At 47.6% G+C, this 15147-nt stretch overlaps 1 protein-coding gene across 1 annotated transcript in view; it reads left to right on the top strand.

Moving 5' to 3' along the window:
- Positions 1-10463, top strand: part of DTX4 (deltex 4, E3 ubiquitin ligase) — a 30876-nt gene extending 20413 nt beyond the window's left edge. The window contains exons 7-9 of the mRNA XM_012643905.1: positions 1576-1737; positions 5454-5543; positions 10136-10463. Of these exons, the coding sequence (XP_012499359.1) occupies positions 1576-1737; positions 5454-5543; positions 10136-10369 (486 nt within the window). The 3' untranslated portion in view covers positions 10370-10463. The remainder of the gene's footprint in view (positions 1-1575; positions 1738-5453; positions 5544-10135) is intronic.
- The last annotated feature ends 4684 nt before the right edge of the window (positions 10464-15147 follow it).

Genomic DNA, 15147 nt, shown 5'->3' with positions numbered 1-15147 from the left:
CTTGGTCAGGCTGGTCTCGAACTCCTGACCTTGAGCGATCCACCCGCCTCGGCCTCCCAGAGTGCTAGGATTACAGGCGTGAGCCACCACGCCCAGCCCCGAAGCATGTGTTCTTATTTTATTAAACACATGGGAGAAAAAGGCTCGGAGAGAATGGAGTGATTCATCCCAGGTCTGAAGCAAGTGAGAGCCGGGGCAGAGAAGGGGAGCCTGGTTTCAGACAGTAGTCACTGAGTACGAGCTGTCCCTTTAAACGAATACAGCTTGAATGGCTATGTCCCTAAATAGCTCAGGAGAGGATCCCTGTCTTCCTGAAAAGATGGGGATGTCCTGGAGAGCCTCGGTCCCAGCTGTGCAGCAGCACATTTTGCACATCGCTCTCCGCCTGTGCACGCCTTCCCTCTGCTCACCCCCTCTTTTTTTGCAAGTCTGGGAATCGGACTTGCATCACTGCATCCAGAACCCCCTGTTCCCCCTAACAGTACCGCTGAGGGGCGTTGGAAAGCCTGGGGCTTTAGACAGATGCCCTGGAGCCCCAGGTCTGATAAGTAACAAGTCCTTTAACCTCGCCATGCCTCAGTTCCCTTCTCTAAAAAAGGGGGCTAATAATTCCTTCCTGGCCAATGTCAGAAGGTGAGGCCTAAATGAAACAAGAGATGTAAACTCTATTGTGAGATTTAAAATGCTGTAATTAATGACCTCATTCCGTCCTCTGGTTACTTATGCAGAACTTACCCTCCATCCTTCTTAGCCAATTCATAACTATTCTTCAAGGACCGTTTTCTCAAAGGCATCCTCATTTATTCCAGTACATACTGCCCAGTCCTCTTTTCATAGTGGTGGCTTCCAAACCTGTATGAGCATTAGCCTCTCTACAGAAATCATAAAAGTGCTAATAATATTTGGAAACACCACATGCTCAATCCTTCCTATGGATTATCTCATTTAATTCTCCCAAGAACCTGGGGAGACAGAGACTATTATTTTTCGTGTTCTATAAGGAAACTGAAACTCAGAAAGGTTGATTAACTTGTCTGAGGTCACGCAGCAGGTAGATAGCAGAGCTGGGACTCTATTCTAGGCAATTTGACTTCACAGTTCACACTCTGAGCCACTACACTTTGTAGCCTCACCATTCTGATTCAGTAGGCCTGATGCGGGGCCCAGGCAGCTTTATTTTTAACAAGCTCCCTGGGTGATTCTGATGTTCCACAATTGGGCAATTGCTGCTCTCAAGTGTTCGCACTCTGTTCCAGCCATTAGTACTTAGTGGTTAAGTAATGGTTCCCCGTGTGTGCTCCCTGCCCTAACGAGCTGGCCTCCTCTAGGCAGGGGCTCCTCTTACATGTCCCTCAGCATGGAGCATGGGACTATTTGTGGAATTTACCTCTTGTTAATTTGGAGAAAGCAGAAATCGCCTAGGTCGCTGGGTTGGGAGGCAAACTAAGATCTATTACTCATTCGTGTGCATTTTGTCCCCCCCGGCCTCTTATCTCTGGTACCCTTTGGGATGGGGTGCGGAAGTTATTACCAAAGCTGTTTGCCAATCTGGCTCTTCTGGCCTTGTCTCCTCAGGATGGAAGTTTGCAGTGTCCCACCTGTAAGACCATTTATGGGGTGAAGACAGGCACCCAGCCCCCAGGGAAGATGGAGTACCATCTCATCCCCCATTCTTTGCCTGGCCACCCAGACTGCAAAACCATCCGGATCATCTACAGCATCCCCCCTGGCATTCAGGTGAGCTCACCCCTCGCTGTTGGTTTTAATTGCTTTAGATGTTTGCAGGTAAAATCTTTTACTATGAACAGTCTCCTTCCCACCCTTGTCCCCACCTGCCCGGCCTCACCCCCAGTAACCACCCTCCCCCTGCACCACGATTATTCTTACTTTGTTATGTGTCCTTCCAGGGTCCTTTGTGCATATGTAACAGATTACATCCACCCCTCCTATTTCTGCACAAAGAGTGACATTTTAGCCACATTGTTCTGCACCGTGCGTTTTGCAATTAACAATATAGTCTACAGGCCTTTCCAGGTCAGTACAGAGAGAGCTTCCTTATTCTTATGTCTATGTAACAATCCATTGTATAAATGTCCCACAGTTTATATTTAGTAGTCACCATTTAATGGACATATGGATTGTTTCCAGTCTTTTGCTACAACAAATAATGGTATAATGAATAACTTGTACACATGTGACTGTATCTGTAGAAGAATTTTCTAGAAGCAGAATTTCTTTGTCAAATGGTATTTGCATTTGTAATTTGATAGCCATGCTTGGTTTTGATTTTTGTGGGCATTTATTTCCTCTTTCAATTCTTTAAAAGACACTCCTAAGGAAAAATCCGAACAATATTCCTGATAGTAACTATAAATGCGGCCCTTCCTTCACACAATGAAGCTTTTCCCAAATGTTCCAGGGTGCTTACTGAGTTGATTTTTTAGTAAATACTTACTAGTTCACCCTCTTTTCCTTTCTCTTGTTTGTCTTCTTCCATCTTGTCTTTTGTTTAACAAACATATGAGTGTGGATTGTGGTCCAGGCATGGTCTAGGTGCCAGAGGAACAATGAACCAAACAAACTGAGTCTTTGTTCCCTGAAGCCTCCATTCTCGTGGGGTCAGGCAGGCAATCAAGTAAACAAATAAATAAATGAGGTCCTTCCAATTAGCGACAAGTGGCGTGTAGGAAATAAGACAGGAGGGTGTGGTAGCCTGTAAAAGAACTGAATGAAACACCACTCTTCCAGGAGGGACCCACCAACCAGTCAGGGAAAGATGAATAAGCATCACTAATAAGAGCCATGAGACGCGGTGTAGACAAAGCGAAAACAAAAGGCCGTCAAAGTCAGGTGGACCTGGGTTCTGATTCCTGGCTTATTAGCTGGTGACTTTGGACCGCCGCTTGACCTTTCTGAGCTTGGTTTCTTCACCTGTGCAGCCAGGAAGCTGGCATGCAGGGGTTCTGTGAGATCAGGAGATAACGTTCGCCTGTGCGTATCGGGCCACTGGGCACAGAACCAAGGCCCTCGGCACCCGGTTGCCGTCATTTGAGGGTCCTGTTTATGGTGAGGAGGAGGGTGTGTGTCTGTCTGACTGGGAGGGTCCGAGGAGACCCTCTGGTGTGGGGCATTTCCTAGTTCAGTCTTGAAAGACACAAAGAAATGGAGAAGAGGCTGTTTAGGTGGAGGATGTACGGAGTAGTAGAGGAGAGAGAGTGGAGCATTGAAGGGCAAGCAGGAAGGATTTAATCTGGGGCCTGAGACTTGCAGAGGAGCTGGAGGGAAGGGGCACGAAGAAGAGTTAGAGGACTAGGTGGTGAGGGAGGTTGTGGCCAGGTCCCGGAAGGCCTTGAACGCCAGGGCGGGGGTCGTGGGCTTTCCTCATCAGGCTGCAGGGACTCCCTAACAGTTGCTGGGCGTGCGACTGGGATTATGCTTCAGGAAGGCCAGACTGGCAGGAGAGTAGGGGATGGCTGGAGGAAGGGAGACCCCTGCAGAAGTTCAGGCTCCAGTACCGGGGCCTGAACAAGGGACCGGCCAGGGTGAGGCAAGTGAGATGTGGTTGGATGTGGGGTTAGGTGAGGCTTCTGGAGTGATTCTGAGGCAGCCAGTCAGGGAGAGAGGGACATAAATGAAAATACAGGCATCAAGAAACAGCCAGGAAGTAGAACAGACTGAAGGGAGCAAAGATCAGGGTGGGGCAGCCATCCCCTGCAGGATTAAAGAGCGGAGAGCCTGACCAGGGCACAGAGGAGGCCACAGGAAGCCTTGACAGATGCTCCGGCTCCTCCAAGAAAGCCCAAGCTCGTGTCAAGGGAAATGCAGCTTTCCCTGGTCAGCGCAGCCCTCCACAGACTCACCCCTGAGGGCCATCAGCAGGACGTGCAGTGCCATGTCTCCCTCAGGACACCAGGGACCACGCAGGCACCGGCCTCCGCGAAGAGTTGAAAGTCGAGCCCTTCCACTGGCTGGGTCGCTGCCAGGCAGACGTCTGAGTTGGCCAGCCAAGCGGCCGTCCCAGGCAGACCAGGAGCAGTCAGAGCAGTGATTAGAACTGGCCTTTCCGTCAGGCAGCCTGACTTAGCCGTGGCCATGGGGATGGCGTATGTTTGTAGTGATTTCCTGTGAATATGAAATTCGTAACTGTCAGATCCTGCATCTCCCAGAAGACATTGTTGCTTCTTTCGGCTCACAGCGACCTTTCCCTTCTCCAAGACCCCGTTGCATTCGCTGTGCCAAATCACAGGTGCTCTCGAACTGTGCTATTAAAAAAAAGATTAAAACTGCAGAATTTTTCATCATTTTGGGAACCATTGTACATACTAAGAGAAAAAGAAAAATCTGTGTTTTCCTGCAGTTTTGTCATTCTTTCATTCTTTCATTCATTCATTCATTCACTCAGCCAGGACATATGTACTGACAGTCTGTGTGAGAGCTCGTGCCAAGACCTTCACGAAATTACCAATATCATAGGGGTTGCATCTAGAAGGGTTTTTTAACAGGGTTCCATCCCCGAGGGGGTTAGGGATGCTCAGAAATTGCAGACAAACATTTTTATACGGGGGAGGGGAATTTGTACACTGTTACTGGGAGAAAATCCATCGCTTTTCATGAGCTTCTCGAAGGGGCCTGTGGACCCATTCTGGGCTCGGATTAGGAAACCTCTTCTCACTCAGTTCTGCCGCTTTCTCCCCCGTGGCCTGACACTGCTTGCTTAATAGGGTATTGGGTGACAAGAGCTGAAGTGTTGTTAGATGTTTAGTCCTGAATATCCCAATCCGTATTATTAAATAAGAAAACAAACAAAAACCCATGAGGACAAAGGAGAAAATGCACAAGAATCATTCAGAAAATTCTGATTGTATGGCTCGTACCTTAGAGGCACTTTTGTTGTTCTGAGTAGTTAAGAGGTTAAAAAAAGCAAAAAAAAAAAAAAAAAAAAAAGGCCATAGTATGCTTCAGGAAACGTGGGCTAAGTTTTAGGAAAGCCACTCATATTATGGAAGCCATTTAACTTCTCTGCACTGCAGTTTTCCTCTTTGTAACACAATCGATGATGACGATGATGGACGATGATATTAAACACGTACTGAGCTCTTACTATGCACCGGGCACCGTGCTCACTTAACATTCATAACAGTCCCTCCAAGTAAGTATTTGCCATCACTCCTGTTAAAGAGATGGGGAAAAAAAGCCCCAAGAGAGGACTCCAGCTAAAGCAACAGAGGGTGGGAGGGTGGGGAGTGGAGAGGTAGCAGCTCTGGGTCCAAATCCAGGTCTGAGGACGTCAAGACACATGTATCAAACCACTGCTCACACTGCCTTTTGGGTCTCTTCTGTGTCTAGGCTCTATGGCTGTTATTGTCATTATTATTCAAATTAGTCACAGCCTGTATCCTCTTCTCATCAAAAATATATTGAAAAATACCCTTTGCTTTCTTTTCTGCTTTCAGGGGCCAGAACACCCGAATCCTGGGAAGAGTTTCAGCGCCCGTGGCTTCCCACGACACTGCTACCTTCCGGACAGCGAGAAAGGGAGAAAAGTAAGAGTGGAGGTTTCAGAGTAGAACCAGGGAATTGACTTTTATGTTAGGGACCAAAGTTTTGCTTCCTAAACTGCACGGACGTAAGAGAACTGGGTCTCTTTTAACACTAGATGCACACGGTAATGAAGTCTTGTTTATTAACCATAGGTAAGGGTGGATATGATTAGATTTTGTTTTTGCAGGTGGGTGGGGATGGAGCTTTTGGTTTTTCCCTCTCCAAGGTAGTATTGGCAATAATTCATCTATTTTAGGATCTTGTGTCTAGAGCTCTGCTGCTTAAAGGCTTGTCCTGGGACCAGCACCAGGGGCAACACCTAGAAGCTTGATGGAAATGCACTACTAGAACCTACTTAATTTTAATAAGATCCCTAGCTGATCTGACAATACAATAAAGATTGGGGAGCACTGTTCTGGGGCAGTGATCTTAACGTGTAGGAGATTATTTTCTTTTTTATGTACTTTTGTATTATTTGATTTTTTTCCCAAAAGGGCAGAGGGAACAATCTTTGGATTTCTGGATTGCTAGTGATTCATGATCAGTTTTCAGTGGTTCTGTGAACTCTAAAATTAGAACTAAAAATTTTATGCTTGTTTCTCCATGGATAAGACCAGAAAATCACTGGATTTTCAAAATCTTTCCTGATCTCAAAAGGAATAAGAGTCTATCTAAGGCGAGTGCTAGAGGAAATATTGGCCAAAGTGTGTTTTAGTCAGCTTTCTCTCCAAATCTCAGCAGCTTACTTTGACATGTATTTATCTGTCATGCACTTTGCATGTTGGTGTCTGTGGCTGTGTTGTTGCTGTGGGTCAATGTCGTGTGTCCGGGCTGCTATAACACAGTGTCGTAGAGACAGTACCGTAGAGTAGACTGAGTGGCTTATAAACAGCAGAAATGTATTGGTCACAGTTCTGGAGGCTGGAAGTCTAAGATCAAGGTGCTGGCAGATTCTGTGTGTGGTGAGACTGCTACCTGGTTCACAGACAGAGCCTTCTTGCTGTGTCCTCCCATGATGGAAGAGGAAAGGGGTCTCTCCGGGGCCTCTTTTATAAGGGCACTAATCCCATTCATGAGGACTCCACCCTCATGACCTAGTCACCTCCCAAAGGCCCTACCTCCTAATACCGTCCCCCTGGGGGTGAGGATTTCAATGTATGAATTTTGGGGGCATGCAAACATTCAGATCATTCTGTCCCTGTGTCTTCCCACTCTGGAACCCAGGTGGAAGGAACAGGCCTTCTCTGGTCCCTGCCCTTCCTGTGGAAGGTGGCAGAGGACCAAGAAAGAATCCAAGTGGAAGTGTGTAATCCCGTTTAGAGGTCCTGGAAGCCTGATACTTCCACTCACATTTCACAGGCCCCAAGAGGTCATGGGCAAGCCAGATGAGGGGTAGTGACCTGCCTACAGGGAGGCATCTCAGGTCTCGGGGAAAAGTGTGTGGATATGGTCTCTTCCTACAGGGAGGAAGCAGGTCGTTTGGAACAATGCTAGAACCAACCACATCTTGAAGATGTGGCAGCGCAGCGTCCCCAGATTAGGAGCCAGGACCAGCCCAACACCTGCTCGCTCAGGCACCCTGCATCTGCAGCCCAACTGCTGGCTAAGTGTTGTCACTGTGAAGTCCTGCTGCTAAAACTGGAATCCTGTTGCCAAGAGCTGCTCTTCTTCCAGGCCTCCCTCTTTATGTTAATGATATACTCAGAATCCGGGAGACCCAGATGGGTCCAATTAACCTTCCTGGACTCTCGCTTGCATCCCTGCATGCACTCAGCTCCTTGCCCCTGCACTCCCTGTCTTCCGACCACTCAGCTCCTTTTCCAATCCTGCTACCACCAACCTAGTTAACGCTTCTTTACCTTTTACCCACCACTAGGTTAGTGATCCCAAAGCACAGTTTTTAGCATCCAGCACCTTCGTTTAAGAGAAACCAGGTGAACAAACAAAAAAGAATTATTTCGATGGCTTTCCCTTTCTTCTTCACAAAGCACGGTTTTGTCAGCTTGACGTATAAAACCTGCTACGATGTAGGTTTAAACCTTCTGCCCTCACTAATTCCCCACCCTTGTCCTTTTCATCTGCTGTTCCAGGACCCGAACCTCGGGCTTCATTGCAGAGGGAGGTCTAGTGAGAGCACCAGCTTTGGAACCAGACAGCCTGAGTTTGAGTCCTCGTTTTGCCATTTACTGGCAGTGGGAACTGGCATAAAGCTTCAATTCTTTAAGTCTCAGGTTCCTGATCTATAAAATAGTGGTGATGTGATGATTTCTATCTGTGTGGACAGCATATTGGAGGAATCAAACAAAAGTACCATTTATAAAATGCCAGTGCAGTGGCAACTATCGTGATTATCCGTGCCTTGGGCTTGTATTTGTTTATTGTATCTATTTTTTTAATTTAATTTTATTTTTTTATATATTTTGTATTTTTTTCGTGTTTGTTTCTTTTTTGTTTATTGTATCTACACATCCTTCTCTATCGATATACCTCAAATCCCCCTCTTCTTTGAGACTCAGCTCAGAAGCAGCCTCCTCCATGAAATCTGTACTGATGCCCAACAGAGTAATGATTCAGACCATGGGCTGTAGGAGTTGGGCAGTCCTGAATTCAAACCCCACCCTTGCCACCAGCCACTTACTAGCTATAAGACCAAGGCTTTATCTTTTGAGTCTCTGTTCCCATTTTGTCTGCAAAAATGAGATAATGCAAGTATAGTTCTGTGTCACTTTTGATGAGGATACGTTCTGAGAAATGTGTCATTAGGCAATGCTATTGTGCAAGCATTGTAGAGTGTGCTTACACAAACCTAGGTGGCATAGCCTACTACACGCCTAGGCTATACGGTGTAGCCTATTGCTCCTAGGCTACAGACCTGTACAGCACGTGACTGTACTGAATACTGTAGGCAGTTGTAGCACAATGGTAAATATTTGTTTTTCTAAACGTAGAAAGTTTTCGTAAAAGTATGGCATAAAAAATGGTACATCTGCACAGGGCACTTACTGTGAACGGAGCTTACAGGACTGGAAGGTGCTCTGGGTGAGAAAGTGAGTGGTGAGCGAATGTGAAGGCCTCGGACATTACCGTACACTGCTGCAGACTTTACACGCACTGTGCACTTAGGCTACACTAAATTTATATAAAAATACTTTTCTTTCTTCAATAATAAATTAACCTCAGGTCACTGTAACTTTTATACTTGATAACCTTTTTAATTTTTTTAACTTTCTGACTCTTTTGTCTAATTGTAACACAGCTGAAAACACACATTGTACAGCTGTACAAAAATATTTTCTTTATATCCTTAATCTATAAGATTTTGTTAATCTTTAATTTTTTTTTTTTTACTTTTTAAACTTTTTTGTTAAAAACTAGCACACAAACGCACACGTTAGCCTAGGCCTACGCAGGGTCAGGATCTTCGATATCACTGTCTTCCATCTCCACATCTTGTCCCCCTGGAAGGTCTTCCAGGGCAATAACATCCGTATATGGAGCTGTCGTCTCCTGTGATAACAATGCCTTAGTCTGAAATACCTTCAGAAAGACCTGCCTGAGGCTGTTTTACAGGTTTTTTTTTTTTTTTTGGTAAGTAGAAGGAGTACACTCTGATGCTAAGATGTATGTTGCAGTAAATATTAGGCAATAGGAATTTTTTAACTCCATTATAATCTTATGTGACCACCATCATATAAGCAGTCTGACGTTGACTGGAACATCCTTATATGGTGCATGACTGAACTTACCTCATCTGATACTGTAACCATTATAGGACCCAATGCCTGGCACTTAGTAAGTAAACATTCAGGAAACGGTAGCTCATATTTTTAATGTGTGCTATTGTTACTACTACTGTTGTTATGATTTCCCCACCCCCAACCCATGCCATGTTTACAATAGTGCAATCCAAGACATCTTTATCAGATGCCTACTTCATGCCAGATGCTGCTCTGACCAAGGCCTGGAACAGGGCAGTTAGCATTAGTCTTGCTCAACAAGGATTATTTTTTCTTAAATTTAGCTGAATTAGAACATTTCGCAAGCCCCAACTTGTTTGTTGGGCCTTAGTTTCCTTACCTGGAAGAAGTCAAAGTGCTTCATGATGTCATTAGAGAATTATTCCACAATGTTAGCTTTGTGTAAATTAACACCACATTGAGGTGGTGGTGGGCAGAGTTTCCAAAGTTCTCAGATAAGCACCTTCGATTCCTTGATCCTATCTTTCAAAGCACATCTATTATGTGGGTAGCTAACATTTATTGAGTAGCACATTTTAGGCACCAGTATGAAAATGTTTTCCATGTAGTGCCCCAAGTCGTTCATAACCTTTAGAGGCGGATTGTACCATTGCCATTCTATAAATAAGCTCAGAGAGGTGCTACAACTTACCGACGGTCACACAGACATTCCGTGACAGAGCCAGGACTCGACCTATAGCTCCCTCACTGCAAAGCTCCTTCTCTTCCACTGGGCTGCTTGGGGCATCCTGATGCAGGGAGGAGTGTGGCCCTGCAGAGGACTCGCTGCCACCCACGGGACAGTCTGTGAGCAGCACCAAATGTCTACCTCGAGTCTCTGGCCTTTCTTCCCCCAGGTTCTGAAGCTGTTGCTAGTGGCCTGGGATCGCCGCCTCATCTTTGCCATCGGTACCTCCAGCACCACGGGCGAGTCAGACACCGTCATCTGGAATGAGGTCCACCACAAGACGGAGTTTGGCTCTAATCTCACTGGCCACGGCTACCCGGACGCCAATTACCTGGATAATGTGCTGGCCGAACTGGCTGCCCAGGGCATCTCTGAGGACAGCACTGCCCAGGAGAAGGACTGAGGCTGGAGGGGCTTTGAGGTGGGGGGGACATGGGGACTGCAGGACAGGAAGTGGGGAGTCAAGGTAGAAGTCAGTGCCATGCGTGCCTGGCTCCCACATCTCCCCTCCTGCCCTGTCTCCATCCCCCTCCCTCCCAGCCCCAGGGACGGCCAGGTTGAATAAGGGGACATCATTCATAAACCTCATCCAACACGAAGGGGCCAGGGGATGAGGGTCATCCTGGGTCTGTTCCCATGGAGTTTTTGGTGCTGGGCAGGCAAGAACCCCCTCCCCGGCCCCACCTCCCAGGTAGGGGCACAGGTGGCACACTTAGGGTATGGCCAGGGCGTTGGACACTCCATACCCTGGCCTGGTGACGCCAAGGTTGCTTGCCTCAGCTGGCTTCTTGCTGCTTCCACTTTGATTTGAGAGCGGAGTTTCCGCTCTTCTCTCCTCCGCTGGAGGCAGGGAGCTCTCACTGTGCAAGGTTGGGGGGCCAAAGGGGTGAACCGCTAAACTGCTGTGAGCTGAGACACTGGATGCCCTGGTGTAGAGTGAGGAAGTGTTTCTTGCCAAGAGGGCCAGAGAAGCAAAGGCTCTGGGAGCACATCCAGCTCTCGTCATAGTCCTGGGCTTCTCCGGGCCCTCCCTTCCTCCTCACACCTTTGACCTGTCCAAAGAGGCATCTGGTTCTCTTGTGTGGATGGATGGACTCTGGGATTCCTCTCTGGGGTGGCATCCTGTGATGCTGTTTCTAGCCCCTCTCTGATCAAACCAGAGCCTGCATCCCACTGAGCATCTGAACTGTCCTCAGGGAGAGAGGCCCATAGCCTTCTTCCCAGCCCCTCCTAGACCAGCTCAAAGATTCATGAGTTTCATCAAGTCACTGTGAGCAGAGCCTGCGGTGGGCTCTGTGCTGTCCGTGTATGTGCATGCGGGTGGGTGGCATCTCAGGGCCAGCTTGGTGGAGTGGCCCGTCGTGTCCCTGCGCCCTGTTTTACAAGATGCCAAACCCAGAATCTGCTGGGGATCAAACAGCCAGGCTGTGGTCCTTTGACTTTCCTCACCCTTTGCCAAACCATCCCTTAGGAAACTTAGACCCCGATGGAGTCAGAACTGTGCCTGGGGAGATGTGAGGAGGGGAGGGCCGGATTGACCCCTTTTTATATTTCTTTTCAAGATTGGATCAGAGCCAATCTCCATCCAGTCTTGTTTCTATGAGGGCTTCAATCTGTCTCTGTGCAGATTTGCTAATCAGAGCTCAGAGGTGACACTGGGCCTCTTATCCCCCTCATCTGTCACACGTTGACTCAGAGCACGGAGGGAGCCTCTGTAGCTCATTCCTAACGGGGTCGGGACCACACTGTGATCTGGTCCAACCTGCTCCTGGGTTGTGTCCCCAGACCCTGTCTATCTCCTCCCCAACATTCCTCTTGCCTTTGGTCCCCATTAACGAATGAATTGGGGGTCGGGGAGGAGAGAAGGGGGATCAAGAAGGGAAACCCAATTCCCCCTTTGAAAGTGGGTTCTTTGAACTATGTGTTTGGGGGAAGTTCCTCTGGATGCTAATTTGAATTTATATACCTCATGTTTTGGGGGTTGGACGTATATATATGCATATATATTTCATTATATTTGGAAGGTTTTTGATGCTAGAAAAATCGAAACGAAAGAACCTTCAAAAATGGTACTTAGGTTAGACCCGGAGGCCAAGCTTTCAGGAGAGCCGGTTCCCTAGATGCTGGCTGTTGGGCCTGCAGCCACTTTGACATTGGTGTGGCCAGTGGAGTCACCTGAGTGTCACCCAGTTCCTGGGACGTGCTGGTGCTGAGCCTTCCCTGGCTTTGCCGGTGGCTCCGGGGACGCTGGTCTTCTCCACCAGAGGGAGCTCCGAGGGGAGGAACCGCTCTGCCCTCTGAGGCCGCCGCCGCCATTGTCTCACCAGCAGACCAGGACCCTGGTCCTCAGTTCACTGCACCGCAGGGCCATTTCCTGCCACAGTTGGGAAGGAAAGACCTGAACTAAGTGGAAGAGACATCCCTGCAGTGTTTAATGCCACACCCATGCCCTCTGCCAGGTTTCCACGTACCAGAGATCACTGGAGCACCTCACCGAAGGCTTAGCACCATCCCTGCCTTGAGCACCCTCCTCAAGTACCTGCTGGGCTGCTCGGCTGCGGGGATGAGGAATGGACTGAGAGTCCATGGGTGGAAAAACGTAACGAGGCAGTAGGAGGTGGGGAAGAAAAGAAGACACGCTTTGCCAGTGTAAGGGGGCAGTGGGGAGAGATCGCTTTCCCCGCAGCAGGCAGAAAAAGGCGTAGGTGGGGCAGCGGGCACCCAAGAGCGGGAGGAAGAGCACCCAAGAGGACGACAGGGGAGCCAGCATAGCAGTGGCGACACCACTTGGAGAGGCAGTCTTCATACCTTCACGTCTTTCCCCCCAGGTTTTTAGTAGTGTCTTGGCCTCGTTTCTCTTCCACTCCGCTCAGTAGGGGCCACCTCATCCTGTGCCGTTCTTGCGGGACTCCCTGGGCAGAAGGGATCTTGAATTTCCTTTCTAACACTGCGCCTGGCAAGGCAGGGGGCATTCCTTTGCCCTTTCTCTTGTGCCAGCCTACAAAGGTACAGTCCCGGTTTCAGCGAGAACCCTGCCAGCAGAGCCCTGTGCACCCCCCACCCTGTCACAGGGTACTTTCCCACCGGAGGACCTGCTGTGCCCCCTGGCCCAGGTACGGGATCCCGTGTCTTTCCTTTCATGGTCTTTGCACCAGCAGCCTAGTTTCTCCCTTCTTGAGTCTCCAAGGATGATAAATGGGACTGGAGACAAACCTTGTCAGATGTTCACCCTTAAAAGGCTAATCGTCTATATGTGGTTGCGTGTGCCTTTGTGTTTTCATTCTCTTCCCTTTTTTGTAAAATTGGAACTTCTCTGTGGTTTTATACTTGGTGAAAAGTACTTGTCCTGGTATTGCACTGCTGTGTGCATGATCGGAATGGGGGAAGGCCCGCGTGGTACAAGACCCCTGCTTCCTTTCCTTGTCTGTGGTCACGGCATTTGAGCGGGGAGGGGTTCTGGGAGAGGGCAGGCGAATGTCCTAACCTAAACTGTTCTGTTTGTAACTGGTGTGTTTTGAAGTCCTTGGTGTTGCTCTGTGAGAGGACATCGCCACCTGGTGCTCATGAGGTGTATGTGCAGAACAATAAATGGCAAATGAACAACCACAAGTTGTTGCTGTTGTTGACCTTCTGTTTTTTGTAGATTAGGGAGCTTACATGTGAGGCATTTGGGTTACCTCCCCGAGCCTGTAAGCAACCACAAGCCCTTCCACTGGATGGGGGGAAAGTCCCTTTTCTCTGTGTGTGTGTGTGTGTGTGTGTGTGTGTGTGTGTGTTTTTTAGTTTTGACATCTTTTCCACCCACACATTTGACCTGGTTGGACTCTTTGTTCCCCTAAAGGAACAGACCACATGGCTGGGGAAATGAGTAAGTGAACTTGTGGGAGGAAAACCATCTTTAAAACCATGAATGTTCACTTCTTAAAGATCCCTTCACCTGACTACAATATAGGGTACATTTTGATGGTTCACAGGCTGCTGTTTTTCAAATGAATGTTTAGTATTAATTATCCCTGACGCTGATGGGAACACAAAAGTAAAATGCAAATGCAGAGCCACCTTTGTCACCCATAACTGTCAAGGAGTGTGGTTTCCTTGGAAGCCAGGATGTTCTTTCCGGAGACCCCAGCCTAAGATTACCCCTTAGGAAACTTAGGAAACTAGGACTTGGAAAGCAGAGCCTGTGAGAGTCTCCATCACGGTTCTGACTTTGTGAAATGCCTTCGTGATGTAACCCGCAAACTCCCACGTTCCGATTTCATATGGATGAGCAGTCGGACAGAGTGTTCCTTAGTACATATTTTAATGCATATTTATGTGCTGTCTTGTTAGTAGAAATAGAAGTTTGTAAAGAACTTTTGATTTCAATGAGCAGTTAGTGCATTAAAAACCTGGGAACCTTTGGCTATACTTTGCCTTTCTGACTCACTCATCTTCCAGGAATTAATAGGAAAGTCAGTATTTGCAGAAAAGTGGTTAGCTTGGCTGAAACATACGAAACACCCAAAACCCACAAAACACTTAGAGGTTTAGGAGAACATTTTAATGCTTAAGAGGCAAGTTAAGTGAAAAAGTTGTAGAAATCAGAGTCCCTGGCTGGGCAGTCAGGAGAGCAGGCTGCAAATGCTGTTATTCACGTTTCTGTTTCTCAGTTGGAAATGAATGAGTAGCCTCGTTCCCATCTCTCCACAGGCTGGGGACGCTTCAAGCTCCTTAGATGAAGGGCCTATTCTCAGTCCAAGCTCTTGATTATGAACATTAACAAGGAAAGAACAAATTATCCTCTACAGGAGTTAACTCACTAAGGACATCTGGTGAATAAAAACATAATTTTTTAAAATGTTGTGGAGGAACATTTGTGTTGAGATAATTAGGTGCGATTGGAGTTAAAATGGAGCAAAGCCCCCAATATTGCCAGCTGACAATCATGCATCCTGCTAGATACCCAGGGCTGTTGGCCTGGGACTGAAATGAATGTGTCACAAGTGGCGCGGGAGGCCTTTTTCAGTTCATTTAAAAACATGGAGTCGATCATGTCTCATTTAAAAACATGGAGTTGATCATGCCAGCCCCCTTTCTGTTAGGGAAAAAAAAAAAAAGTACAGTGCATAATTGGTGCTTTCTACTCTGTTTTGATTTTAGGAAGGAAGTAATACTTAGATGTGGGCTTACTTTGCTTCT

Source organism: Propithecus coquereli, unplaced genomic scaffold (genome assembly GCF_000956105.1).
Source record: "Propithecus coquereli isolate 6110/MARCELLA unplaced genomic scaffold, Pcoq_1.0 Scaffold202, whole genome shotgun sequence".
NCBI classification, from domain to species: Eukaryota; Metazoa; Chordata; class Mammalia; order Primates; family Indriidae; genus Propithecus; species Propithecus coquereli.
Note: the sequence above shows the minus strand (reverse complement) of the source record. Positions and strands in the feature narration are given on the sequence as shown.